Source organism: Ovis aries, chromosome X (genome assembly GCF_016772045.2).
Source record: "Ovis aries strain OAR_USU_Benz2616 breed Rambouillet chromosome X, ARS-UI_Ramb_v3.0, whole genome shotgun sequence".
NCBI lineage: Eukaryota > Metazoa > Chordata > Mammalia > Artiodactyla > Bovidae > Ovis > Ovis aries.
Window position 1 is genome coordinate 60,829,465 of NC_056080.1, and position 27,491 is coordinate 60,856,955.

Genomic DNA, 27,491 nt, shown 5'->3' on the forward strand with positions numbered 1-27,491 from the left:
TTTATTCTCTGATTAGATAATTTCAATTAGTCTGTCTTCTAGCATATTGATCCTCTCCTACATATTCAAGTCTGCTGTTGATTGAATTGATTGAATTCGTTAGTCATATTCTTCAGCCTCAAAATCTGTTTCTTTTTTATGTTTTCCATCTCTTTATTGACTCCTCATTTTGTTTTCCTGATTTGATAAAACATTTGTCTGTTTTCTCTTATAACTCTCTGGTCACTGTAGAACAATTATTTGGAATTCTTTGTCAGGCAATTCCTGGTCTCCATTTCTTTGGGGCCAGCTGTTAGAGGTTTACCATATTCTTTTGGTGGAGACATGTTTCTCAAATCCTTCATAATCCCATGTAGCCTTTCATAGGTGTCTGCTCATTTGAAGAAGCAGTCATATTTTCCAGACTTTATGGATTGACTTTGGTAAAGGTAAAGATTTGGTAAAGATTGACTTTGCCTTTCACCTGTGAGTGGAGGCATGCAGGGTTGTGCTATGACCCCCAGTCTTGTAGTATAGTGTGCTAAGTTTAGGAGCACGTCAGGCACTATGGGGGCATGATGTCTCTTTGGCTGAAGCTACCGGGGTCCACAGTATCATCAACTCCATGGTGCTTGGTGGGTACTGTGGGGGGTCAACAGTAGCTGCAAGGATTATTGGCATCCTAAGTGGAACCTCCAGGACCAATAGCTAGGGACCAGGGCAGTCAGCTGTGATGGGTGGAGTTGCTGGTGTACACAAACTCAGCTAAAGGGACCAGTTGCAGGTGCTTGTTTATAGGCAAGGGCTAATTGCAGACAGACATGTAAAGTGATGGGAACAAGGACAAACTGCAAAGGTCGGGGCCAACTATGAGCTCACTGATAGCTGTAGAGGCCCTAGATGTCAGAATGATCTCCTATGGCTGCACACTCTTCCCCCAAGTATGCACACTTCAGTAGAGGCTTGTGACATAGTTCAGGTTAGAGATATGCAGGCCCACAGATGGAAGGATGGGTGCTATTGTGTTGGCCAGTGACAGAAGGCGTACATAGCCTGATCTGAGCCCATAAGTAGTGGTGGAGTCCCTGGATATTGGTGTACATTCCTGCAGCTGCATACACTGCCCCTCCAACCCCCGCCCCAGGCATGCATGCTGCAGTAGCAGCTGGTGATTTGAGTTGGGCTTTGGGTATGCAGGTACATAGCCAGAAGGGCAAGTTACAGCTGGGCACAGTGATGCTGGCCAGTGACAGAAGGCAGAGCTTGATTCAGGTCCACAAGCAGTTGTCATCCATGGCTGCATGCCTTTCCCCCAGGATGTGTGCATTATGGTGGAGGCCAAAGACGAGGATCAGGCCAGTAGAATGCAGGGGCACAAATGGGTAGGCTAGCTCCAAATGTGGGCACAGTGGCAGTGGGGACCCTAGGGTCTGTAAGCTGGTGTACTAAACCAGCCCTATTCAGACAGCTGCAGGCCCACACTGGCTGTAGGTATGGTTCCTGGGCTCCAATAGGGTGAGGAGGGTCTCAGGCAGCTTGTGTTTCACACTTGTGCAGCTGCAGACACTTTGGATGGCTGCCAATGTGGTTCCTGGACTCATCAGGGGTGAGTAGGTGGAGAGAGTGGAGACTGATTCAGTTGGCTGGCATTAGGGAACATGAATACCTGTGAGGAGAAAGCTGATGAGATCTATAAGGGGTCCACAGCAGCTGTGCTGACCACTGGCTTCATCGATGGTGAAATCCTCTGAGTTTTGTCTGCAGAGCAGGTCTCTGTGGAGTTTAATCAGTCCCACTGCATGTCTGCTAATAACAGCCTCTGTTTTTCTTCTTTGTTCCCAGTCAGCTGTATATATTTCTGCTTTGCTGGTCTGAATAGTATGAAACCAAAGTAGAACCTTTACATAGCACCATGAGAGGCTGGAGAAGCTGGTCACTCACCTTCCTCTTTCCTTCCTGGCAAAAGGAACTCTTTCTAGCCGGGAAGTTCTTTCTTGGCACAAACAATGCTGACTTGAAGGATTGGGATGATGCAACCAAAATGCAATTTCTTCCTTCTCTTTTTGTGAAATTATTATCTTTTTGTTGTTTTTGTTGTTCTAATGTGTTTCTAAAACTTCTTAAGTAGACTATAGAAGCCTCCTAGAGGTTTTTGTTCATGGATAGCTATCCAATCATTGATCAATATGAGGGGACAAGGAAGTTAGATTTTCTACCATCACCATTTTTTCTGCCAAGCTTCATGTTGCCTTTCTGTTATTGATTTCTAGTTTGCTTCCATTGGAACCAGAGAAATCATGCATGATTTCAATTTTAAAAAATTGAAGCTTGTTTTATAGACTAGGATATTGTCTACCTTGTTATATGTTCTATGGTCACTTGAAAACAATGTATATTTTGCTATTGTTGGGTATAGTATTCATAAATATTGATCAGATCCTGTTGTTTGATGGTGCTCTTGACTTCTAAATCATTTCTTATTTTCTGTATAATTGCATTTTCAGTTGTTGGGAGAGGAGGTTGTTAAAGTTTAATTATGGATTTTTTTCTTTCTTCTTTCAGTTCTAAAAGTTTTTGCTTCATTGATTTGAAGCTTCTTTGATTATTTTGTACATAACCATTTAGGATTGCTATGTTTTCTTGAACATTTCTTAGAATTCCAATTTCATTGATCTATAGGGTTTCTGAGTGCATCTCTTTATATAGGTTGTTAGTGGTTACTTTAGGTATTATATTGTACATATATAACTTATAGGCTACTAAGTGTCAACATTTCATGTGTTTGGTGAAATGTGCAAATTTCTTTTCACTTGATGTTCTTTGTGTTCCATCTATTATAATACAACTATCAAGTATTTTCTTCACATACACTGAGACTCATATCAGATCACATTATAATTTTTGCTTTATCTCAATAAAGCTGGAAAAATTTATTTTATGCATTAAGCATCAAACATAATTGAGAAAACTCAAGGAGAGAAGAAAAAATCTATTAAATGTATCCACAATTTTGCTCTTTCTGTTGTTTTTTATTCTGTCCTGCTATTCCAAAAGCCCTTCCTTTATTGTGCCTTTTCTGTTTAGAGAACTTTCTTTAGTCATTCTTTCAGGATTGCATGTGTGTGTCCTCAGTCACTTCAGTCATGTCTGACTCTTTGTGACCCTATGGACTGTAGCCCACCAGGCTCCTCTGTCCACGGGATTCTCTAGGCAAGAATATTGTACTGGGTTGCCATGTCCTCCCTCTGACCCAGGGATCACAATCATATCTCTTATGTCTCCTGTATTGGCAGGTGGGTGTTTTGTTTTGTTTTGTTTTTAACCACTTAACCACCTTGGAAGTCCATCCCCAGACTGCTACAAACCTTTAATTTCCAGAGTCTTAGAAAATATGAAGTTGACAATTTTGACAGTTTTCTCATTGATTTTTTTTTCCAGAGCAGAGAGTTTTTGGATATACCTAATCTTTAACCTTTCTCAGTATCCAAGAAATAGTTTTTATACTTTAAAACTTTAATTATTTCTGTATTTGCATCTGTATTGTTAATGCCCCCTCTCTCTTATCTTAATGGCAGTTACCCTGAAGCTATCTGAAACAACCTGATCTTTGGTGCTGGTCTGGCCACCACTGTCTAACTGAAAATTTCCAAAAGGGCTGGCTTGAGAAAGTTTGAGGGCCACTTGGTTATTTCCTGTTGAAGCTGCTTCCACAAAGTTACCACTTAAATCAGTTTAAGTGTGTCTCTTTCATAAGACTTTACTAAAAGTGGCAAGAAGCAGCTAACACATATCAACATGATATTTTTCAACCAGTACCACTACAGCTAGCGGCTCTGTTAGAAAGTGATCTGATTTATAAGGAATCAGTTGTAATATAATTAACAAGTGTTTTGCCATGATATGACTAGGGTTATCAGCTTCTTTGCCACTAGTACCACCTAGGAACCTCTCTTTTAGAACATGTCTGCTGTAACAAATTTTCATAATTGTCTGTTGTTTGGATAGCATAATTTCTGTTATTCAAAAAGTTCACTGTTTCTATTTCCTAGCCTTTCTATTGTATTGTTTAGTCCATCCACTGAATCTAAAAATTTCACTCAATTCATTTTCCCATTCTATATTTTCAATTGGTTCTTATTTATATCTTCTGTTCCTTTGCTGAGTCTTTGTACTTCTCTACAGAAATTTTCCATTGTTGTTCAGTCACTAAGTTGTGTCCAACTCTTTGCGACCCATGGACTGCAGCATGCCAGGGTTCCTTGTCCTTCACTATCTCCCTAAGTTTGCTCCAACTCATGTCCATTCGGTTGGTGCTTTCCCAGCATCAGGGTATTTTCCAATGAATCTGCTCTTTGCTTCAGATGGCCTAAGTATTGGAGCTTCAGCTTCAGCATCAGTCCTTCCAGTGAATGAATATTCAGAGTTGATTTCTTTAGGACTTATGGGTTTGGTCTCCTTGCAGTCCAAGCAACCCTCAAGAGTCTTCTTCAGCACCACAATTCAAAAGTATCAATTCTTCAGTATCCAATCTTCTTATGGTCCAACTCTAACATCTGTACATGACTACTGGAAAAACCATAGCTTTGATTATATGGAGCTTTGTCAGCAAAGTGATGTCTCTGCATTTTAATATGCTGTCTAGGTCATACTGAGAGAGCTAATTCTTAGGTGGGTTGATCAGAGAGTCCTCAAGGAGGGAGGGGTCCAGGGATCTCAAGGAGGAGAAAGGACACTTAGTCCATAAGACATTTTTTCTTAAATTCTGAGCTTTTATGAAAACAATATTTTAAGATTAACTTTCTTTAAGCCTAATTGGGGGCAGGAGGAAAAGGGGACAACAGAGGATGAGATGACTGGATGGCATCACTGACTCGATGGACGTGAGTTTAAGTAAACTCTGGGAGTTGGTGATGGACAGGGAGGCCTGGCGTGCTGCGATTCATGGGGTTGCAAAGAGCCGGACACGACTGAGCAACTGAACTGAACTGAATGATTACACAACAAAGCAACTGATCTTGCTCAAGGTTATGTTTTCCCTCAAGCTCTGTGCTAATGATTATATAACAATGTTTCTTGCTTGTTTCTCCTAACAAGAACATTCTGACTGATCTTGTTATTTTAAGACTTATGTTGTGGGAGTGGGTCTGGTAAAACCTTTCTGCTGTTAGTTCTAATCTTGTTAATTTAAGATGTATGTTGTGGGAGTGAGTCTGGTAAAAATATATAAGGCCTTGATAAGACTAGCAAGTGGGGCACTCTCTGTCCTCCTTCTGATGTCTATGTCAGAAGCTTTCTCTGTCCTTTTCCACTGTAATAAAACTTCTGCCACACAAAAGCTCTGAATGATTAAGCCTGGTCCCTGGTCCCCAAACTAAATCTTCAGGGATTAGGCAACTAACACTGTTCACCTATCAACACCTTTCCTTCCAAGGAGCAAGCCTTCCATTTGTTTCAAATGTATTCCTAATTGCTCATTAAAGCATTTTTATGCTGAATGCTTTAAAACTCTTATCAGATAATTAACAATTATATCATCTGTCATCTGTGTTGCTACTGGAGGTCTTTTCTCATTCATGTTGAGATCTTCCTGGTTCTTGGTATGGAAAATAATTTTCAACTGAAGTCTGTACATTTTGAGAATTATGCAAATCTTGTTTTTGCTTATACTTTCTGTTAGTGCAGGCCTCCTCTGACAGTGTTTCTGATGGGAGAAGCACTATCTTATTATTACCAGGATGCCTGGAAATCCAGATTTTCAACTTTCCCTCTACATCCCCATGGGAAGGAAAAAATTCTTGTTACTGATAGGCAAAAGTAGGAGTTGAGGCTCCCCACTACACCCTGTTCTAGAATGTGAAGACAAGTGGACCTTAGGAAGAATTACTAAGAACAAAGCTAGTGGAGGTGATAGAATTCCACTTGAGTTACTTCAAATTCTAAAAGATGATGCTGTTAAAGTGCTTTACTCAATATGCCAGAAAATTTGGAAAACTCAGCAATGGCCACAGGACTGAAAAAGGTCAGTTTTCATTTCAATTCCAAAGAAAGGCAATGCCAAAGGATGTTCAAACGATCATACAATTACATTCATTTCATATGCTAGCAAGGTAATGCTCAAAATCCTTCAAGCTAGGCCTCAACAGTATGTGAACCAAGAAATTCCAGATGTACAAGATGGATTTAGAAAAGGCAGAGGAACCAGAGATCCAATTACCAACATCCGTTGGATAACAGAAAAAGAAAGAGCATTCCAGAAAAACATCTACTTCTTCATTGACTACTACATGAAAGCCTTTGACTGTGGATCACAACTGTGGAAAATTCTTAAAGAAATGGGAATGCCAGACCACCTTACCTGCCTCTTGAGAAACTGGTATGCAGGTAAGGAAGTAAGTTAGAACTGGACATGGAACAATGGATTGATTCAAACTGTGAAAGGACTATGTCAAGGCTGTATATTGTCCCCTGGCAAGTATACGCACAGTACATCATGCAAAATGCTGGGCTGGATGAATCATAATCTGGAATTAAGATTGTCAGGAGACATGTCAATAACCTCTGATATGCAGATGACACTACCCTAATGGCAGAAAGTGAAGAGGAACTAAAGAGCCTCTTGAGGAAGGTGAAACAAGAGAGTGAAAAGGCTGGCTATTATACAGAGTGAAGTAAATCAGAAAGAAAAACACCAATACAGTATATTAACACATATATATGGAATTTAGAAAGATGACAATTATGACCCTATATGAGAGACAGCAAAAGAGACACAGATGTAAAGAACAGACTTTTGGACTCTGTGAGAGGAGAGGGTGGGATGATTTGAGAGAAGAGCATTGAAACATGTATATTATCATATGAGAAACAGATCACCAGTCCAGCTTTGATGCATGAGACAGGGTGCTCAGGGCTGGTGCACTGGGATGACCCTGAAGGATGGGATGGGGAGGGAGGTGGGAGGAGATTTCGGGATGGGGAACACATGTACACTCATGGCTGATAAATGTAAATGCATGGCAAAAACTACTACAATATTGTAAAATAATAAGTATCTAATTAAAATAAATAAATTAATTTTTTTTTTTAAAAAACAAACCTCCACATTCAAAAAACTAAGATCACGGCATCTGGTCCCATCAATTCATGGCAAATAGATGGGGAAAAAATGTAAACAGTGGTGGATTTTATTTTCTTGGGCTCCAAAATCATTGTGGATGGTGAATGCAGCCGTGAAATTAAAGGATGCTTGCTCCTTGAAAGAAAAACTATGACAAACCTAGACAGCATATTAAAAAGCAAAGACATCCCTTTGCCAACAAAGGTCAGTACAGTTAAAGCTATGGTTTTTCCAGCAGTCATGCATGGATGTGAGAGTTGGACCATAAAGAAGGGTGAGGGCCAAATAATTGATGTTTTTGAACTGTGGTGCTGGAGAAGACTCTTGAAAGTCTCTTGGACAGCAAGGAGATCAAACCACGCAATCCTAAAGGAAACCAGTCCTGAATATTCATTGGAAGGACTGATGCTAAAGCTCCAATACTTTGGCCACCTCATTCGAAGAGCCAATTCATTGGAAAAGACCCTGATGCTGGGAAAGATTAAGGGCAGAAAGAGAAAGGAGTGACAGAGAATGAGATGGTTGAATGGTATCACTGACTCAACAGACCTGAGTTTTGAGTATACTCTTAGACAGTGAAGGACAGGGAAGCCTGGCATGCTGCAGTCCATGGAGTTGCACTGAGTCAGACATGACTTAAGTGACTGAACAACAACAACAACTAGGCCCTGTTGATACCACTCTGGCTGGAAAAGAAGGGTGTCCATTACTTTTCCCCACATGGTCTTCTTTCCTTTGCCACCAGTGTGGTAGACTTATTACCACTGAGTGCTAATGTCCTGTATTTCCAGCAGGCCTCCTCTGACATAATAGATGGTGGGGGAGGTTGAGGATGAAGGTGAGGATGAAGTCTGGTTCCCAACTGGCCTCCTTGAGATAATCACATGGAGCAGGAAGAGGTTGGTTGAGGTGCCTTGTTACAGACTGGCTTTCCACTCTGCCTTTGCTGAGACTGGGGGTGAGGCCTCAAGTTTTTGGTGGCATTTTGGTGTGAAGGGGTTATCAAAAAATTTTTTCTTTGTTGTTAGGCTGTTTTTCTCCAGTTCCCTTGGATAGTGAGAACAGGTTTTTGCTGGGACCATTTTGACTGTACCCATTGATGTTCTTAGTTTGTCAGCTTCTATACCACTCAATCTGGGGAACATGAGGCAAAAACAAACCTCTGATGACTTGTGGCCCCATCATTCCTCAGGTCCCAAGATCCATAGCTGGTCTGGTGTGCCTTATTCCCTTCAAATTTTAGATTCTTCATTTTTAAATTTTTTAAAAATTTTATATTGGAGCATATTTGATTAACAATGTGTTAGTTTCAGGTGGTTCAGTTATACATATTCATGTATCTATTAATTTTAAAGTAATTTTCCCATTTAGATTACAGAATATTGAGCAATGTTCCCTGTGCTATACAGTAGTTCCTTGTTATCTGTTTTAAATATAGCAGTGTCTACTTGTCAGTCTTAAACTCCCAGTTTTTCCCTGCCCTTTACTCTACTCCCCTATTAACCATAAATTTGTTGTCTAAGTCTATGAATCTGTTTCTGTTCTGTGCTGGTTTCATATATAGTGTCTAGTGTTTTTAACCTTTTCAAGTAGAGGAATAAAATATGCACATTAATGCATTTGTATATGTGCATATGTACTGCTTTTCTTTGACAGAATGACAAAGAAGAAATTATTGAAATGACAATTGGAACTAGGAGTTGAGAATAGGTAAAGGATGGAATTCTCTTTTATTCTACACTTTCTTCATGGTTGGAAGTTTTTACCATGTATTGCTCATATTTATGGAGAAGGCAATGGCACCCCACTCCAGTACTCTTGCCTGGGAAATCCAATGGACAGAGGAGCCTCATAGGCTGTAGTTGCTAAGAGTGACTTCACTTCCATGCATTGGAGAAGGAAATGGCAACTCACTCCAGTGTTCTTGCCTGGAGAATCCCAGGGATGGGGGAGCCTGGCGGGCTGCCATCTATGGGGTCGCACAGAGTCGGACATGACTGATGCGACTTAGCAGCAGCAGCAGCAGCTCATATTTAAAAATTTTAAAAACACTTAAAACAGTAGATACTTTTCAGTACCTGTCTTACATGACATGTCTTGGGAACTGGAAACCACTGTCCACTTGTTCCTTCCAAAAACCACCTCTTTTCCAGGAGTCTATGACTCCCTAGCTCCTCATTCTCCTGTAACTGAACGTTCTTTTTTTTTTTTTTTTTAATTTATTTTGTGGTCTCTTCTAATGGCCCTTAAAACATTGGCACTCCCTAGGTTTCAATCTTTGGTCTAACATTTATTCTCCTGCTTCAGGTATTCCCTAGGCAAGACTATTTGCTCGCATCGTTTTAACCACTGCTTCTATGCTATAAAAGGCCAACTGTATGTCCCTAATCTTGTTTTCCTATCTTACCTCAGAGGTCTCACAAGCCTATCTATCATAACTTGTCCCAAACTGAACTTGTACTCTTTTTTTTTTTAATTCTTCTCCTTCCTCAGCCTATCCATCATAGTAAAATGGCAACTTCATCCTTCCAGTTGCTAAGATATAAAACCTCGAAGTTATCAATGACTCCTCTTTGTCTCCCATATTCCACATATGATTTGTCAGCAAGTCCTGACAGCTCTGCCTTCGAAATTATTTAGAATCTAACCATTTTTCACCATCTCCACTGTTTGTACCACCATCATCTGAGGTACAAACCACTTCTTAATTCCATTATTGAAACAGGTTCCTAATCAGTCTTCTTGCTTCTACCCTTGTTCCCCTACAGCTGTTATCCATTCAGAATATTCCTATTAAGTCAAATCATGTCATTTCTCTAATCAAAAACATCACTTTATCCTACTCAGATAGCAAAGTCAAATTCCTTCCAAAGGTTTCTAAGGCCCTATAGGATCTATTCAGCTCTCCCTCCCTGTTTCCTCTCTGAATCTATATTCTTCTGTTTCTTCTTTTGATTCATCCATTCTAGCCAATCCGGCCTCATTTTTGTACCATGAACATGATAAGCACATTTCTGCCTCAGACATTTTCTACTTAACATTTCTTCAGCCTAGATTGCTTTCTCCACTGACACCTGAATGAACTATTCCTTTATTTCTTGTAGGTTTCTTCTCAGAAGAGGTAGGTCTTCTCAGAAGACCAATGAGGTCTTCCTGGGCACTGTATTTAAAATTTGAAAATCACTTATCTCAAACATTCCTACGCCCTTTTTCTGCTTTACTGTTCATCTTAATGGTCATCACCATTTAATGTACTATATATTTTACTTACATGGACACTGCTTTTCTAATTTACATAAAGGTTGTATCTCCAGCGCCTAAAACAATACCTGGCAAATGTGGGTTCAGCTCAGTTCTGTTCAGTCGCTCAGTTGTGTCTGGCTCTTTGCAACCCCATGAACCGCAGTACGCCAGGCCTCCCTGTCCATCACCAAATCCAGAGTCCACCCAAACCCATGTACATTGTGTCGGTGATGCCATCCAGCCATCTCATCCTCTGTCGTCCCTTTTTCCTCCTGCCCTCAATCTTTCCCAGCATCAGGGTCTTTTCAAATGAGTCAGCTCTCCACATCACAAGTGTGGGTACTCAATACATATTTTCTGAATGAATGAACCAAACCAGTTAATCAATATATAATATTTGCTCTTCAGACCATGAGTCAGAAAATTACAGCTCACAGGTCTGCTGCCAGTTTTGCCAATGGAATTTTATTGGTTTGACAGAAAGCAACAAAATTATATAAAGTAATTATACTACAATAAAAATATAAATTAATTTTTTAAAAGTTTGTCAATTCCTGCTTTGGATTCATAGTCAACTACTTCTAAGATATTGATCTCTGGATGTATTTCAGAAATCTCAAATCCAATATGGCCCAAATTGAGCTTTTTCTCCATCCCTCCAAAATTTTCTCATTCTGTATTTCTTACATGTATGAAGTACAGCCCCATCCACACAGTATCCCAAATGTAAATCTATTCATCATACTACTTAAGTTTGAAGCAAGGCTTTCCCAAGCTTGTAAGACAGTCAATTTCTAGGCCAGTTGATAAGAAGTCCGGGGTCCCCGAGGAGCAGAAAGGGGTCTGGGGCTCTCAAGGAGGAGATAGTGGTCTGGAATTCTCAAAGAGGAGGAAAGGACAAACATTTTTTCCTACATTACTTAGTCACATAAAATGTTTTTTTCTTTAAGCCCAGAGCTAATAATTACATAACAAAACAACTCAGCTTAAACTCTGTACTAAGGATTATATAACAATAATGTATCCTGCTTGAGAACAGTTTCTCCTTCTTGAAAACCTTCTAACTAATCCTGTTATCTTAAAATGTATATTATGGGAGTGGGTCTAGTTAGATCTTTCTATTGTTAGTTCTAATCCTATCATCTTAAAATGTAAGTTGTAGGAATGGGTCTAGTAAGATCTTTACAACCTTGAGACATTCTTTTGATTTATTATAATCATCAATTAAAAAGTAGCTCCCTTGCTAAGACTAACGAGGGGGGCACTCTTTGGCCTCCTTCTGATGTCTATGTCAGAAGCTTTCTCTGTCCCTTTTTCAGTTTAATAAAAATCTGCTACACAAAAGCTTTTGAGTGATCAAGCCTGGTCCCTGGTCCCAAAGCTAAGTCTTCTTTGGAGATCAGACTCCAACATCTTTCATCATAAGCTATCACTTGCAAGAACTATTTCAAACATTCCAAACTCCTTAATGAGTCAAAGTCTAGTCATTTTGGGATATGGCCACTGTCTGCCTCCAATCACATCTCCTGCCACTCCTATTTCCATTTCATGATCCAATAACATAAAATGGTTAGGGATTTTAGGCCCTTGGGCCTTAGTTCATGCTGGACCATCTTCTGGAAATTTCATTTCTCTATTTTCCTTTCTTTCCCACTTTAAATACTGATATAGGTTGTACTTCTCTGCAAGTACCCATCTTTGATAAACCCAAAGTGCCCTGTATATACCCAGTAACACAATTGTACCAAAATGATTGCTGAGGCAGCACAGCATAGTGATTAAATACTTCAACTCTGAGCCAGGTACTTGGATTTAAATTCCAGGTTTGTCACTAGCTAAGTTTGGGGCATGTAACTATCACATGTGGGTGTGTGCTCAGTTGCTTCAGTCATGTCTGACTCTTGCTACCGGTACCATGAACACCACCAGTCTCCAGTCTCCTCATTCATGATATTTCCCAGGCAAGGATACTGGAGTGGGTTGCCATTTTCTCCTCCAGGGGATCTTCCTGGCTAGGGGATTGAACCAGAGTCTCCTGCAGCTTTGCATTGTCAGGTAGATTCTTTACCATTGAGCCACCTGGGAAGCACAACTATCACACAGCATGTGTTTATTATCACCTTCACATTTCAGCTGAAAAAAAAATGACTACCAGAGAAGTTACATTATTTAAGGTAACAAAGATAATATGGCAAAGAATACCAATTGTTCTCCAAAATCCATTCTCTATTCCTTTTAGTAAAAAAACTAAAGTCTTAGCTGGACACATGGGTGCCCCAAATAAAAACTAAATTTCCCTGCTTCTCTTATAGCTAGTGGAGAAGACAATGGCAATCCACCATGGACGGAGGAACCTGGTAGGCTGCAGTCCATGGGGTCGTGAAGAGTTGAACATGACTGAGCAACTTCACTTTCACTTTTCACTTTCATGCATTGGAGAAGGAAATGGCAACACACTCCAGTATTCTTGCCTGGAGAATCCCAGGGACGGTGGAGCCTGGTGGGCTGCCATCTACGGGGTCACACAGAGTCAGACACAACTGAAGTGACTTAGCAGCAGCAGCTTATAGCTAGATGTGACCATGAGATTAAGTTCTGATAAATGGTATGTAAATAAAAGTAATATGTGAGACTTCCAGGTCATTGCCTTAAAGAAAACAGCTATATCCTCCACTTCCTTTCTTTCATCCCTCCCAGTTGATATAATGTAGAAAATACTTGGTCATGTAAGTGAAGCAACACCTTAGGGATGACAGAACAACAAAGAAGTAACCTGAGTTATAGTCCTTGTGAAATCACCATATCAGGCCTGGACAAACTTGCTGAACTGTTACAGAACCAAGAAATAAATGTCTTGAAGCTATTGTGGTGTCTTAGCAGCTTAATCTATGTATCTTACCTAATGTATCCTATCCTAAGAGCTTGGATTTGAACGGTACATACCACCTGGACTGTATCACCAATCCCCTCCCCATGAAGAAACTTTTTTATTGAATTGTGCTCTGCTAAGGACTGGGGGCAGGAGGAGAAGGGGACAACAGAGGATGAGATGGCTGGATGGCATCACTGACTTGATGGACCTGAGTCTGAGTGAACTCCAGGAGTTGGTGATGGACAGGGAGGCCTGGTGTGCTGCAATTCATGGGGTCGCAAAGAGTCGGACATGACTGAGTGACTGAACTGAAGAGAGTACTGGCTGCTAGAAAGCTAAGAGTCAAATGTAGGGTCATTCATAGCAAGTGTATGCTGCTGCTAAGTCACTTCAGTCGTGTCCAACTCTGTGCGACCCCATCAGGCTCTCCCGTCCCTAGGATTCTCCAGGCAAGTGTATAGGACTTGTCAATAAGTATTTCTTGTCTAGCTTCATCCTTGGGTTTATTTTCTGTCTGTATCATTATTTTTCACTTTTGATTTGACCTAATTATAATGTACACTACCTCATATTTTACATACCATAAAAATATAACACCTTAAATTCTTTCAGAATGTGATGGGATTTAAATAAGGGGATTTAAACCATTTCTTTATGGTTTAATTGTACATATATCATTTTTACACATATCATTTTCCTTTGTTTACATAATTGTCTCCATATTATACAATTAATTCCTTAAAGGTATGGACTATGATATTTTTCTTCTTCTATACATTCTTGCATGGAGCTTGACAAAAAAATAGTTGACTACTCAAGCAATGTTTGTTGAATAAATGAATTTCACAAGGTCAACAATGTTATTAAATGTCACTATATCATATGGAATTTCCTTCCATTGTAACCTGAGCCAGAGAGAAGATACAGCTTTAAAAATAGGCTAGGGGAAAGTGTCACATGTTTGGAGGAGTGATGGTGAGGACAGGAAATACATACCTTGACAAAGTGCTCAATTAGGATTTCCACCACAATATTCTGGAATTTGATGTTCATCATGGCAGCCACAGTGTCCTCCTGAGCTCTCATGAGAGTGGGCCCAAAGATCACCCCCATGTTAGAGGGGGTCATAAGATTCTCTTTGCTGTGCTCACACACACTGCCAGAAGAGAAAGAAAATGATTAACAAGATTTTTTCCAAGACCCTCTTGTAACTAAAACTGTGTTAGATACTTTAGGGGGTAAGAGAAACTACAAAACAGAAGAAAAGGAGAGTTCCAAAATAGAAATGGTAAGAAAAGATTACAAAGGAAGCAACTAGCAAAGAATACAAGATAGTGCTTAATTAGGGGCCAAAGTGAAACATAGCTAACTTAGTTCGTAGCACTGTACAAGTCACGAGAAAGGAAGGAGATGGCTATAGTGTCTGGAAAGACAGGTGAGAAGCAAGATGGCATTCCAGGGCAAGAGTTACAGCATATATAAAGAAAAAGCACATAGAGAAAGTTCCTACCACTCTTAGCAGTCAGGAATCTAATCTCTTCGTCAGCTCTAGCTAGAGAGGCAAAGAGCTCAAAGAACCAAAAGAGATTTAAGAACAGCACTTTTGCATTATCCTTACTTTATAGATGAGAAAACAGAGGTCCAATGAATGAGATTTGGCTGAAGCCATAATCAGTTAGCTTGATTACTGAAGGGCCTGTAATCCAAAATTTTCCTGTCCTTAATTACGTTCTTTACTTAAATTACCTTTAGTGGCTTCCTATTACTTATAGGGCACTGCCAATTGTCCTTAAAGTAGCAATTAAACTCTTCAGTAACTTGACACCTACTTCCAATCTCAATGCACAGCCTGGGCTCTGAAGCTGACCTGGGTTTGAATCCCAACACTGTCACCCATTAGATGTGTAACAGTGCATATTGGTGACCTAACCTCTCTGGGCTTAAATTTTCCCACTTGTGAAAATAGTATACATCTCAGAAGGTTGTGAAATAAATAGAGCTAAATTGCATTAGAAAGGTATCCTAGAAATATTTAATTAGAAGTATCTACTATTATAATGACCTCTCCGGGAGGCTCCATCTAAAAATTGCAGACATATAACACCCATAGGTTGTTGTTGTTCAGTCTCTAAGTGGTATTTGACTCTTTGCAACCCCATGGTCTGTAGTAACTGGGCTTCCCTGGTGGCTCAGAGGGTAAAGCGTCTGCCTGCAATGTGGGAGACCTGGGTTCGATCCCTGGGTTGGGAAGATCCCCTGGGAAAGGAAATGGCCACCCACTCCAGTACTCTTGCCTGGAAAATCCCATGGATAGAGAAACCTGTAGGCTACAGTCTATGGTAGGCTACAGTGGACTGCAGTAAGTCTGGCTTCCCTGTCCTTCACTATCTCCTAGAGTTTGCTTAGATTCATGTTCATTGGATCAGTGATGCCAACCAATCATCTCATCCTCTGTTGCCTGTTTTTCCTCCTGCCCTAAATTTTTCCAAGCATCAAGGTCTTCATCAATGAGTAAACTCTTCTCTTCAAGTGGCCAAAGTATTGGAGCTTCAGTTTCAGCATCAGTCCTTTCAATATTCAGGGTTGATTTCCTTTAGGATTGACTGGCTTGATATCCTTGCCATCCAAAAGACTCTCAAGAGTCTTCTCCAACATACACAGTTTGAAAGCATCAGTTCTTTAGTACTCAGCCTTCTTTACGGTCCAACTGTCACATCTGTACATGACTAATGGAAAAACTATAGTGTGGACTATACAGAAGTTTGTTGGCAAAGTGATGTCTCTGTTTTTTAAGATGCTGTCTAAGTTTGTCACAGCTTTTTTTCCAGGGAGCAAGTGTCTTAATTTTAAGGCCTCAGTCACCATCCACAGCCATCTTGGAGACCAAGAAAATAAAATCCACTGTTGTTTCCATTTTTTTTCCTCATCTATTTGCCAAGAAGTGATGGGACTAAGTGTCATTCATGATATTAGTTTTTGAATGTTGAGTTTTAAGCCAGCCTTTTCACTCTCCTCTTTCAAACTCATCTAGAGGCTCTTTAGCTCTTCTTCACTTTCTGCCATAAGGGTGGTATCATCTGCATATGTGAGGCTGCTGATATTAATCCCAGCAATCTTGATTCCAGTTTGTGATTCATTCAGCCCAGCATTTCATATGATATATTCTGCATATAAGTTAAATAAGCAGGATGACAATATACATCCTGATGTAATCCTTTCCTAATTATGACCCAATCCATTGTTCCATGTCCAGTTTTAACTTTTGCTTCTTGACCTGCATACAAATTTCTCAAGAGGCAGGTAAGGTGGGTATACCAGAGTATACCCATATCTTTAAGAATTTTAAACAATTTGATGTGATCCATACAGTCAAATGCTTTCAAGTAGTCAATGAAGCAGAAGATGTTTTTCTGGAATTCCCTTGCTTTTTCTATGATCCAACAGTTGTTGGCAATATGATCTCTGTTACTCTGCATTTTCTAAATCTAGCTTATACATCTGGAAGTTCTCAGTTCATGTACTGCTGAAGCCTAGCTTGAAGGAGTTTGAGCATTACCTTCCTAGCATGTGAAATGAGTGTAACTGTGAGGTTGTTTGAACATTATTTAGCATTGCCCTTTGGGACTGGAAAGAAAACTGACCTTTTCCAGGCCTGTGGCCACTGCTCAGTTTTCCTAATTTGCTGGCATATTGAGTGCAGAACTTTCACAGCATCATTTTTAAGATTTGAAATAGCTCAGCTAGAATTCCATCACCTCCACTAGCTTTGTTCCTAGTATTGCCTCCTAAAGTCCCCGTGACTTCACACTCTAGGATGTCTGGCTCTAGGTGAGTGACCACACCATTGTGGTAATCCAAATCATTAAGACCTCTTTTTGTATAGCTATTCTGTGTATTCTTCTATGTCTTTTTAATCACTTCTGCTTCTGTTAGGTCCTTACAGTTTCTGTCCTTTATTGTGCTCATCTCTGCATGAAATGTTCCCTTGATATCTCTAATTTTCTTGAAGAGATCGTTGCTGCTGCTGCTGCTGCTAAGTCGCTTCAGCCATGTCCGACTCTGTGCGACCCCACAGACGGCAGCCCATGAGGCTCCCCCATCCCTGGGATTCTCCAGGCAAGAACACTGGAGTGGGTTCCCATTTCCTTCTCCAATGCATGAAAGTGAAAAGTGAAAGTGAAGTCGCTCAGTCGTGTCCAACTCTTCACGACCCAATGAACTGCAACCAGGCTCCTCCACCTGTGGGATTTTCCAGGCAAGAGTACTGGAGTGGGTTGCCATTGCCTTCTCCGAGACAGACTAGTTTATATATATATATGTATGTATATATATATACATACATATATATATATATATATATATATATACCCTTTTTTTTCAAATTACAAGCACTATATAAATATGAAAAAAAAGGTGAACAATTATGGAAATAATTTCTAGCCTACATATAAAGTTACAAATATTTAGAGTTGGAAGGAGCCATAAGGGACACAGTCTCTGACCTTCCTGGTGAATTACCTGCACTGAGACACAGAATGATGAAGCAGCTTGCCCCAGGTCACTGAGTTAAAACACAACAATGCTGAACAAGGCACTTTCTACTGTGCATTCAGTTCAAATAACGTATGAGTGTCTACTATGTGCAAAGTACTGTATAAAAAATGAAAATACCCTTGTCTCTGCTATCAAGAAGATCACAGTTTACACGGGGAGACAGACTAGTAGTAGTTACAAAATAAAGCATAAGTAGAATAATAAAAAGTACAGTTAACTATCTTTTGAATCAAATATAATTTGCTTTTTCCTCCTATTGGGCCTTTTCCCACAATTTAATCAAAATCTACCTATCCTGTCTAATAACAAAAAAGGTACATATTAAGAATCATACAAATAAAATGTGAGGAGTAGGGTTACAGTGGTTTTGTGCTTGGTACACTTCTGTTATGTTTCATTTCTTATTACTACTGTACATTATTTTTGTAACCTTTTAAAATGCTTAAGGTCAACACATTCCTTCATAAAATTCTGAGTTAAAAATTTAATATTACTTTATAAAATTACATTATAAAGACTGTAGCAAAAAAGAAATATGCCACACATCACTGAAAAAGGAATGAAATGATGCTGTATGCATTAGCTTTGCTAGTTGAAGAGATCGTTAGTCTTTCCCATTTTATTGCTTTCCTCTAGTTCCTTCCATTGATCATTTAAGAAGGCTTTCTTTTCTCTTCTTGCTATTTTCTGCACCTCTGCATTCAGATGGGTGTATCTTTCCCTTTATCCTTTGCCTTTCTCTTCTATTCTCTCCTCAGCTATTTGTAAGGCCTACTCAGACAACCATTTTGCCTTGTTGCATTTATTTTTCTTTGGGATGGTTTTGGTCACCACCTCTTGTTCATTGTTACAAACCTCCATCCATATTTCTTCAGGCACTCTGTCTACCAGATCTAATCCCTTGAATCTATTTGTCACTTCCACTGTATAATCATAAGGGATTTTATTTAGGTCATACCTGAATGGCCTAGTGGTTTTCCCTACTTTCTTCAATTTGAGTCTGAATTTTTCAATAAGGAGTTCATGATCTGAGCCACAGTCAGCCCCAGGTCTTGTTTTTGTTGACTGTATAGTGCTTCTCCGTCTTTGGCTGCAAGGGACATAATCAATCTGATTTCAGTATTGATTATCTGGTGATGTCCATGTGTAGAGTTGTCTCTTGTGTTGTTGGTAGACGGTATTTGCTATGATCAGTGCGTTCTCTTGGCAAAACTCTGTTAGCCTCTGCCCTACTTCATTTTGTACTCCAAGGTCAAACTTGCCTGTTGCTCTAGGCATCTCTTGACTCCATACTTTTGCATTCCTGTCCCCTATGCTGAAAAGGAAATCCTTTTTTGGTGTTAGTTCTGGAAGGTCTTGTAGGTCTTCACAGAACCATTCAACCTATATTTCTTCCGCATTAGTGGTTGGGGCATACACTTGGATTACTGTGATGTTGAATGGTTTGCCTTGGAAATGTACTGAGATCATTCTTTCATTTTAGAGAATGCACTCAAGTACTGCATTTCGGACTCCTTTGTTGACTATGAGGGATACTCCATTTCTTCTAAGGGATTCTTGCCCCAGAATAGTAGACATAATGGTCATCTGAATTAAATTTACCCCCCCTGTCCATTTTAATTTACTGAATCCTAAAATGTTGACACATATACTACACTGCCTAGATAAGGTTTTCTGGCTGTATTATGCTATTTCAGATCTCCATATATTTGCTTCATGCTATTTCCTCTGTTTCTAATTTCTCCATCCTCCTATATCCAAAGAATGTCTATTTATCCTTTGAGATTCACTTTAGGTGACATCTTCTTCAGGGCTCTCTTAGCCCACTGTCCTCATCTTGATTGACACCATTGGTAAGTCTAGCATGTTGCAATTTTCTGTTTCCTATCTGCCTTTCCTACTAATTGGTAAATAACTTCCAAGTGTGTGTGTGCCTCACACAGAGCAGATACTGATAATTATTTTGATAGAACTCAGAGACTCTAGTGCTCTTTTATGTAGTAGTAGTTCAGGCAGCCAAGTAAAAACTGTTTGGCCCTTGGTCACTTTGGTTGTGAGTTGAGGGGATAAGGCAGTGGAATAGCTCACTGAAAACCAAATTGAAAATCCTGTCCAGATCAAGGCCCTTGAAAGATTCACTGGCATCAAGAGGCAGGCTCTAGTCACTGAGTAAATTGACAGGGACTGAATCCTTAAACAAATCCTAACAAAATCTGTTAATCCCATGACAAAGGCTGGGTACCATTCAGATGATAATGAACAGTAACTATTCACTGGCCTTTGATATAGCTGGACTGGTGATGGATCCCTTTCAACCTTAAATACTTACACAATTAATTAACCTTTATTCTTTAGTGACAGAATTGTTTAGATGTTGAAACAGAAAAGCAACTCCATGCTGCCACCAAGGGATCCAGAATGGCTAAACCATTAGTAACAAATCAAGGACACTAGTGAGACAACAGCCTCCAGCATGTATGATTGCTTATCTCCTTCTTAGAGTTTTGCAAGAAAGTTACTTTGGTTGAATATGCAATTCACCTAATCCCATAACTCCAAAAGGCATAGTATTTGATCTCTGAAGCCTAGTTTCACAGAGGGAAAAGCACTTAGTCAAGGTCAATTTGTGAGTATATGGCAATACAGGGATTCAAACCCATAACTGTTGGGCTCCAAGTCTTACAGTCATCTCATTGCATCCCACTGCCTCCTTATCTAGTATATAGTTCCTGTCAAGAAATCAGCCCCAATGGGATCCTTTTTAAGCTAAAGCTACCTTATATTTCTCTGATGTATTTGCTTGGTATTTCATTTAAGACATTCTTTTCCTTCTTGGTCTTCTTATGAGATTTGAAAGTTTTTCTATTCTCTGGGGAAATTTCTTTCCATGTGATATCTCTCCTTTTGTTATACATTTTGAAAACCAGTAAGAGGCATAATTTTTGGTTAATAAGATGAACAAAACCAAAAATAAGGGCATCATGAGTAGTGAATTATGTAGGAGTTGGTGACATGAATTGAGAGCAAAGAAATCTTAAATTCTCTAGGTCACTTAGACTAGAGAAAATGGGTACAACTTTTTGAAGATCAAATTTAAAACAAAGAAACAGGTATTATAGGGAGGTTATAAGAAGGGCTTCCCTGGTGGCTCAGACAGTAAAGAATCTGTCTGTAATGAAAGAGACCTGGGTTTGATTCCAGTTTGGGAAGATCCCCTGGAGGAAGACATGGCAACCCATTTCAGTATTCCTGCCAGGAGAATCCCCATGGACAGAAGTGCCTGGTGGGCTACAGTCCATGGGGTTGCAAAAGAGTTGGACATGACTGAGTGACTAATCATAGCACTTAAGAAGCCTCAAGTTTAGGAAAAAATAACTTTGATTGAATGGTTTAGATAAGAGGTTATAAGTTTTGTTTTTATAGACATTTTAATTTATAACCTCTGATCCAAACCATCTAATCAAAATTCCTACTTTATTATCCAATAATCCCAGTTCTAGGTACATATCCAAAGGAAATGAAATCAAAATTTCAAAGAGAATATCTGTATTCCTATGTTCATTGCAGCATTAGTCACAATAGCCTGTGTCTTTAGATGGACAAACAGATAAGGGTATACATAAAATGGTTTATCAATACACCTTTCAAAAGAAGGAAATCCTGCCATTTGCAATAACATGGATCAACATGGAGGACACTATGTTAAGTGAAATAAGCTGGACACAGAGAGTGAAATGATGGTAGTTGCCAGAGACTGAGGAGAGTGGTGGAAAAATGGGGTGATATTGGTCAAGAGGTACAAAGTTTCAGGTACATAAGATGAGTAAGTTTGGAGATCTAATATATATCAATATGAATGTAGTTAACAATATTGCATTTTCCTCTTGAAATTTACTAACAGGGTATATCATAAGTGTTCTTACTAAAAAGAAAGAAAAAGAAAAAGCGAGGAAGGAAGGAAGGATGGAAGGAAGAGAGGAAGAAAGAAAATGGTAACTATATGAGGTGATGTTGTTATTTAGTCACTAAGTTGTGTCCAACTCTTTTGCAGCCCCATGGATTATAGCCTGCCAGGCTGTTTTGTCCATGGAATTTCCCAAGCAAGAATACTGGAGTGGGTGGTCATTTCTTTCTCCAAGGGATCAAACAAGCCAGGGATCAAACTGGCATCTAATTAGCTTTATTATGGCAATTATTTCACAGAATATAGATATACCAAATGTCATTATGGTATATAAGTTATACAACTTTATTTGTCAATTAAACCTCAACAAACATGAAAAAATAAAAGCAAAACCTAAATAAGTTCATTAAACTGGTTCCATCAATAACGTGTTATATGACTTTGGGCATATATTTTTCTATCCCTAAGTATCTGTTCCCTCACATCTAAAATAAGATTATTGTGTAATCTAAAAAGCCTTTTGGCTCTGCCATTCAGTGACTCTATGAGCATCCTCTCTGGAAAATAATTAGAAAAAAGACAGTCACACATTATGTGTCTACTGTTGGAAGAACACAGAACCATTTATTAAGTATGTTTGCCCCCTTACTTGAAACACCCTCTCAAAGAAAATCCAAAATAACAACAACAACAACAACAACTCAAATTTCGCAAAAAAGAAATAAAAAGAACTTGAATCAGAGCAAGCCTTTTGATTCAACTATGGTAAACTAAAGAACAAACTACCTGCTTTATTTAACAAATAAGTTATAAGAAAAAAGAAAAAAGATGAAGAAGGAACTAATAGTACTTCTGATGGGCTCAATAAAGGACAGAAATGGTAGGGACCAAACAGAAGCAGAAGATATTAAGAAGAGGTGGTGTGGCGGATTCATGTTGATGTGTGGCAAAATCAATACAATATTGTAAAGTAAAAAATAATAATAGTAATAAATAAAGTTAAATAAATAAAAAAGGAAAAGAAAAAGAAAAAAAAACAATACACAGAAGGAATGTACATAAAATATCTTCAGGACCCAGAAATCACCATGGTGTGGTCACTCACCTAGAGCCAAATATCTTGGAATGTGAAGTCAAGTGGGCCTTAAGAAGCATCACTACAAACAAAGCTAGTGGAGTTGATGGAACTCCAGTTAAGCTATTTCAAATCCTGAAAGATGATGCTGTGAAAGTGCTGCACCCAATATGCCAGCAAATTTGGAAAACTCAGCAATAGCCACAGGACTGGAAAAGGTCAGTTTTCATTCCAATCCCAAAGAAAGGCAATGCCAAAGAATGCTCAAACTACTGCACAATTGCACTCATCTCACACGCGAGTAAAGTGATGCTTAAAATTCTCCAAGCCAGGCTTCAACAATATGTGAACCAATAACTTCCAGCTGTTCAAGCTGGTTTTAGAAAAAGCAGTGGAACCAGAGATCAAATTGCCGACATCCTCTGGATCATTGAAAAAACAAGAGAGTTCCAGAAGAACATCTATTTCTGCTTTATTGGCTATGCTAAAGCCTTTGACTATGTGGATCACAATAAACTGTGGAAATTTCTGAAAGAGATGGGAATACCAGACCACCTGACCTGCCTCCTGAGAAATATGTTTGCAGGTCAGGAAGCAACATTTAGAACTTGACATGGAGTAACAGACTGGTTCCAAATAGGAAAAGGAGTACATCAAGGCTGTATATTGTCACCCTGCTTATCTAACTTACATGCAGAGTACATCATGAGAAACGTTGGGCTGGAGGAAGCACAAGCTGGAATCAGGATTGCTGGGAGAAATATCAATAACCTCAGATATGCAGAGGACACCACCCTTATGGCAGAAAGTGAAAAGGAACTAAAAAGCCTGTGATGAAAGTGAAAGATGAGAGTGAAAAAGTTGCCCTACAGCTAAACATTCAGAAAACAAAGATGATGGCATCCAGTCCCATCACTTCATTGGAAATAGATGGGGAAACAGTGGAAACAGTGTCAGTCTTTATTTTTCTGGGCTCCAAAATCACTACAGATGGTGATTGCAGCCATGAAATTAAAAGACACTTACTCTTTGGAAGGAAAATTATGACCAACCTAGATAGCATATTGAAAAGCAGAGACATTACTTTGCCAATAAAAGTCCGTCTAGTCCAGGCTATCAGTGGTCATGTATGGATGTGAGAGTTGGACTGTGAAGAAAGCTGAGTGCCGAAGAATTGATGCTTTTGAACTGTGGTGTTGGAGAAGACTCTTGAGAGTCCCTTGGACTGCAAGGAGATCCAACCAGTCCATCCTAAAGGAGATCAGCTCTGGGTGTTCTTTGGAAGTAATGATTCTAAAGCTGAAATTCCAATACTTTGGCCACGTGATGTGAAGAGTTGACTCACTGGAAAAGACTCTGATGCTGGGAGGGATTGGGGGCAGAAGCAGAAGGGGACAACAGAGGATGAGATGGCTGGATGGCATCACCGACTCGATGGACATGAGTTTGATTGAACTCCAGGAGTTGGTGATGGACAAGGAGGCCTGGCGTGCTGCAATTCATGGGGTCGCAAAAAGTCAGACAGAACTGAGCCACTAAACTGAACTGAACTGAACTGATGCTTGGAATGATTGAGAGTGGGAGGAGAAGGGGACAACAGAGGATAAGATGGCTGGATGGCATCATCGACTCAATAGACATGGGTCTGGGTGGACTCCGGGAGTTGGTGATGGACAGGGAGGCCTGGTGTGCTGAAGTTCATAGGGTCACAAAGAGTCGGACACGACTGAGTGACTCTACTGAACTGAACTGAGGGTTTCCTTGGTGGCTTAGTGGTAAACACTTTTCCTGGCAATGGAGGAAACTCTGGTTTGATCCCTGGGTCAGGAAGATCCCCTGGAGAAAGAAATGGAAACCCACCCCAGTATTCTTGCCTGGAGAATTCCATGGACAGAGAAACATGGATAGTTATAATCCATGGGTTCACAAAAATGTCGGACACCACTTAGTGACTCAAAAACAAAAGTGGTCCAGTGGAGACAGGAATGGGGCAGGAAGGAATGACATTGCCCAAAGACACTGCAGACTGGCTAGAACTAAGTATGTCCAAGATGGTGGGAAGTCGGCCTCCACTAGAACTTGAGCCTTAGTATCAGTTCAGTTCAATTCAGTCGCTCAGTAGTGTCCGACTCTTTGCAACCCCATGAATCGCAGCACATCAGGCCTCCCTGTCCACCACCAGCTCCTGGAGTTTACCCAAATTCATGAACTTTAGTATATGCTCATTGTCATACATGTGTGCTCAGTCACTCAGTCACGTCTGATTCTTTGTGAGCCTATGGACTGTAGTCCACCAGGCTCCTCTGTCCATGGGATTTTTCAGGCAAGAAAACTGATATGGGTTACCATTTCCTCCTCCAGGGATCGAACCTGACCCTGGGATTGAACCCACATCTACTTTATTGGCAGGCATATTCTTTACCACTGAGCTACCTGGGAAGCCCCACTGTAATACACTAGCAAGCTAAATGACACACTACAGGCACCATGACAGTCCTGAGGCTGACCATGAAAGTTCAAAAAGTGGGCAGAGCCCAACTCCCTGATATCCCCACCTCTTCCCCCAAATAGCTGGAAAAATCCTCCCACTCATTAGCCTATAAATTACCCAGTCCTATAAAAACTGTCAACCCTGTGCTTTCTCTCTCTTGCCTCTTGCCTTCTAAGATGGCCCACACTCTGTCTATGGGTCTATGGAGTGTGTATCTCCCTGAATAAACTTTCTTTTTCTTTATTATGGCTCACTCTTGAATTCTTTCCTGTGCAAAGCCAAGAATCTGCACTTGGTGGCCATCTCAGGGACTTGCCTGAGGCGTGGGACATGACCATCCACTCACAACTCACTCTCTTGAAACACAGCAGTAAAGAATCTGCCAATGCAGAGGACATATGGGCATGGTTCATTTCTTAGTCCAGGAAGATTTCACCTGCTTCATAACTACAGAAAGCCATTCACTCTGGAGCTTGTGTTCTGTGACAAGCCACCACAATGAGAAGTCTATGTACTATGACTAGAGAGAAGCCCCCGTTTGCTGCAACTAGCGAAAGATTGCATGTAGCAAAAAAGACCCAGGGCAGCCAAAAATAAATAAATAATTTCATTCAAAAGAAGGAACTTATAGATTAGGAACATGACAAAAAAATCATGGAGACTATCCTATTAAACCTTGGCCTCTATGTTCTTTATTAGCCCTCCAAGTGATTCTGATGGGCTTCCCTGGTGTCTCAGATGGTAAAAGAATCTGCCTGCAATTCAGGAGACCAGAGTTTAATCCCTGGCTTGGGAAGATCCTCTGGAGAAGGCAATGGCTGGACGGAGAAGGCAATGGCTGGACGGAGAAGCCTGGCAGGCCTGAGTCCATGGGGTTGCAAAGAGTTGGATTAAGTGACTAATACACACACACGTGATTCTGATACACACAAAAGTTTGAGAACCACTGCTATAGATAAGGAATCACCAAACTGTGGCCCTTCAGCCAAATCCAATGTTTTTGTAGGTAAAGTTTCACTGGAGAATTGTTTTGTGTATTCATCCACATATTTTAATGGCTGTTTATATTACAATGGTAGAACTAAGTAGCTTGGAGGAAGTCCATATACCTCACAAAACCTTCAATATGCATTATCTAATCCTTTCCAGAAAACGTTTTGCTGATTTCCGCTAGAGATTAAGAGAATTAAAAAATATATATTAGAAAATATTTCTATGTGTGGATACTATTTGGACCCTGATTCAAAGAAAAACATATAACAAATTTGAGACTACTGGAAAATTGATCACAGAATATTTAATATTAAGTAATTGTTAACAATTTTTTAAGATATGATAAATTATATCACATTTATAAGTACAAAGAACTTTAATTTAAAATATACATACTGAAATATTTATGGATAAAGTAATATAATGTCTTAGACTTCCTTCAAAATAAAATAGAGGGGAAAATAATAAATAATAGGGATATAAATGAAACAAGATTTGCTACATGTTGATAATTGTTGAATCTGGGTAGTAGGCATACGAGAGAGTTCCTTTTACTATTCCTTCTGTTTTTTATGTTTGAATATTAAATACTCAACAACAACATATCAGTATTAAATATTGCATATACCTAAAGTCTTGAATAATATAGTTTTTAAATGAATGAGATTGAGTCAGTGTCTGTCACTAAGTGAGCAGTCCCTGAAACCAAGCAGGGCCCTGTGGGGCTCCCAGGCATGGAGGCCTTTTTTTGTCACCCATTACTTATAGACAAATTCCAGCCTTCATGACTTTCCTTGCATCCAAAGGGCAGATTTGAACAATTGCTAATCAAGTGAGGATCAGCCAAGTAACTACCTGAGACAAGATTAAAGAGACCAGAGAAGCTCATCAAGATTAGAAGTTTACAGTCTGTAGGAACTTGCTGCTGCTGCTAAGTTGCTTCAGTTGCGTCTGATTCTGTGCAACCCCCTAGATGGCAGCCCACCAGGCTCCGCCATCCCTGGGATTCTCCAGGCAAGAACACTGGAGTGGGTTGCCATTTTGGAATAGAACTTTATTCTACTGTTGTGTGAAAACTGTATAAATCTTAATTAAGTTGAATTGGTTCATGGTGCTTTTCAGGTCTTCTATATCCTTCTACTCCTCTGTATATTTATTCTATTAATTTTAAGAGTTTTATATTGAAACTCCAACTAAAAATCTTAATTTATCTACTGAAAAAATAATTGTAATATATAGTGGAACTATATGTAACTTTGTTCT

The 27,491-nt window shown here is 39.7% G+C and overlaps 1 protein-coding gene across 42 annotated transcripts in view; it reads right to left on the reverse strand.

Moving 5' to 3' along the window:
- OPHN1 (oligophrenin 1) overlaps positions 1–27,491 on the reverse strand; it is a 716,686-nt gene that overhangs the window by 208,425 nt on the left and 480,770 nt on the right. For all 42 annotated transcript variants that reach the window (XM_060407314.1, XM_060407309.1, XM_060407304.1 and 39 more), the window contains one exon: positions 14,208–14,367. In XM_060407314.1, the coding sequence (XP_060263297.1) occupies positions 14,208–14,367 (160 nt within the window). The remainder of the gene's footprint in view (positions 1–14,207; positions 14,368–27,491) is intronic.